Source organism: Cariama cristata, unplaced genomic scaffold (genome assembly GCF_000690535.1).
Source record: "Cariama cristata isolate BGI_N322 unplaced genomic scaffold, ASM69053v1 scaffold25956, whole genome shotgun sequence".
NCBI classification, from domain to species: Eukaryota; Metazoa; Chordata; class Aves; order Cariamiformes; family Cariamidae; genus Cariama; species Cariama cristata.
In genome coordinates, this window is record NW_009624186.1 from 1,704 (window position 1) to 3,930 (window position 2,227).

At 64.7% G+C, this 2,227-nt stretch overlaps 1 protein-coding gene across 1 annotated transcript in view; it reads left to right on the plus strand.

Annotated features, from left to right (window-relative positions):
* Positions 1-2,227, plus strand: part of LOC104163932 (serine/threonine-protein kinase/endoribonuclease IRE1-like) — a gene marked incomplete at its 3' end in the record, with an annotated part of 7,513 nt that overhangs the window by 484 nt on the left and 4,802 nt on the right. Inside the window, 6 exon segments of the mRNA XM_009703087.1 lie at positions 27-78; positions 165-266; positions 547-808; positions 914-992; positions 1,083-1,233; positions 1,897-2,090. Of these exon segments, the coding sequence (XP_009701389.1) occupies positions 179-266; positions 547-808; positions 914-992; positions 1,083-1,233; positions 1,897-2,090 (774 nt within the window).

A 2,227-nucleotide genomic window follows, 5' to 3' on the forward strand; every position in this document is an offset into this window, starting at 1 on the left:
AGAAGCAGACCCCTCTCTCAACGGAGGCCTGGGACGGTGTGTGCCCGTCAAGTCCTCTGCTCTACATCGGCCGTACCCGTAAGCCAGTCCTGCTCCCCATTCGTCCCTCTGGTCCCAGGAACAGGGTGCTGGGCAGTGACCTCGTGCCCTGCCCTTGTCCCCAGAGTACGTCATCACCATGTACGACACCAAGTCGCGGGAGCTGCGCTGGAATGCCACCTTCTCCGACTACTCGGCACCGCTCTGCGAGGAGTCCTGTCACTACAGTGAGTGGCTGCCGTGCATGGGGGGGCCTGGGGGGCAGCAACCCTGCTCGCAGGGCGGCCCTGCCTCTGCGGGGCCCCTGGGGCGATGCTCCCATGGCCAGGGCAGGTCTCGGCTCTGCCAGTTGCTGGGGCAAACGGCTGCTGCACCGGCCACAGCTCTCGTGGGAGCAGAGCAAGAGGCAACAGCCCACGGTGGGTGGGAGGACTGAGAGGGGGCAGAGGGGGACAAAGCCCCACGGCCAGCACCGCTGCATCATCCCCTCCCTCTGGCTCTGCCTAGAAATGGCACACTTCGCCTCGAGCGGGGACGGGCTGGTGGTAACGCTAGACAAGGAGAGCGGGGAGGTCCTGTGGGCACAGAACTATGGCTCGCCCGTGGTCGGCATCTACGTGTGGCACCAGGACAGCCTCCGCCGCGTCCCCCACCTCAACCTGGCCATGGAGACCCTCCGCTACCTGACCTTCCACTCGCAGGACATCCACGTCCTCAAGTGGAGCTACCAGTCCGCGAAGGACTTCACCACCACCAAGACCCAGCTGCTGTACGTGGTTCCTGTGCTGTGGCAGCCGGTGGCATTTGCGTTGCCTGTGCTTGGACGCCCTGATCCATGACGGATGGAAGGCTGATGCTTGTCCTTGCCTTGCAGGCCAGCGCTCTACGTGGGCAAGTATGCGGCCAGCTTCTACGCCTTGACTTCCCTGGTCCACGGCAGCGTGGCTCTGGTGGTGAGTCTCTCCACTGTCCCCTTTCGGGGTGAGCCGCAGCGGGCACGCGTCCCGGCTGCGCGGTGGCTCCATGAGCTGTCGGACCACCAGCCGCAGGGCATCACGCTGGCCAGGATCGATGGTCCCACCACGGATGACGTGACCATGAGAGAGTCAGGGGAGTGTGAGATCACGCCCAGCACCGACGTCAAGTACCCACAGGACAGCATCACCTCGCTCCACAACCAGTGGCTCCTCATAGGTGCGGACCCACAATGTACACGGGCTTTCCCTGCGTCCTCGCTCCCCAAGGGTGCCCCAGGGAGGGGCGGCCCCAGCTGCCGGTGTGTTTTGGGGTGGCAGTCCGACCTGCTCTGCACAGCCGGGTAAATGGGACGGAGGCAGTGACTCACCCTCAGGGACTGCGGAGACTCTGGCTTGGGGCTCTTTCAGCCCATCCTTGTCCCCCTCCCCAGGAGGTGCCACCCCCACCCAGGGGCTGGGCAGGGACCCTTTGAAGCCGGACTCACAATCACCCGTGCTGGTGGGTGTGCCCTTGCACACCGAGCCCTGCACGCAGGGCCTGGGTTAATGAGCCTGCTCTGTGGTTGCTGGCGCAGGTGCGATGGCTGCACTGGCATGTTTGGGAACCAGGGCGGTGTCGTGGCAGGGGAGGCACAGAGGAGCAGGGGACCTTGCCCTCTGCCTTTCCCGCTGGCGGCTGCTGCTCCAGGTGCCCCTTTCTGGGGATGGAGCCGGCGGGCTGTAGCCGTGATGTTTTTTGTGTCCCTCATCAGAAGCAGCACCCTCTTCTCCAGGAGAGCCAGAGCTGTCTGGCGAGCCCGTGTCCGTGATGTGGAGATGAGGGACTGATGCTGTGAGTGGGGACCAGCTGAGGGTTTTCTCTGTTCTCCTCCTGCCGCAGGGCACCATGAGCTGCCTCCCGTGGTCCACACTACGATGCTGCGAGCCTTCCCGGAGAACCTGAGGAAGGCAACAGAAACCATCATCCCTAGGGCTCCTCCTGCCAGGACAATGTTTGACGATGTGAGTGGCGAAGCTCTGCTGGGTCCCAGCTCTGCACTGGGGGCACCTCGGGCAGCGCTGGGTCACTGAAGGGTCTGCGCTGTCTGGGGGTGGGCAGTGGGTCTCCAGCATGGGGTAGCACAGGGAGGGGGTCCTGCGTGCAGGGCTGTAGTGGGGAGGGGGTCCCAAACCTGAGTGCCCAGCGGTCTGTCCCTCCGGTGTCACCCAGC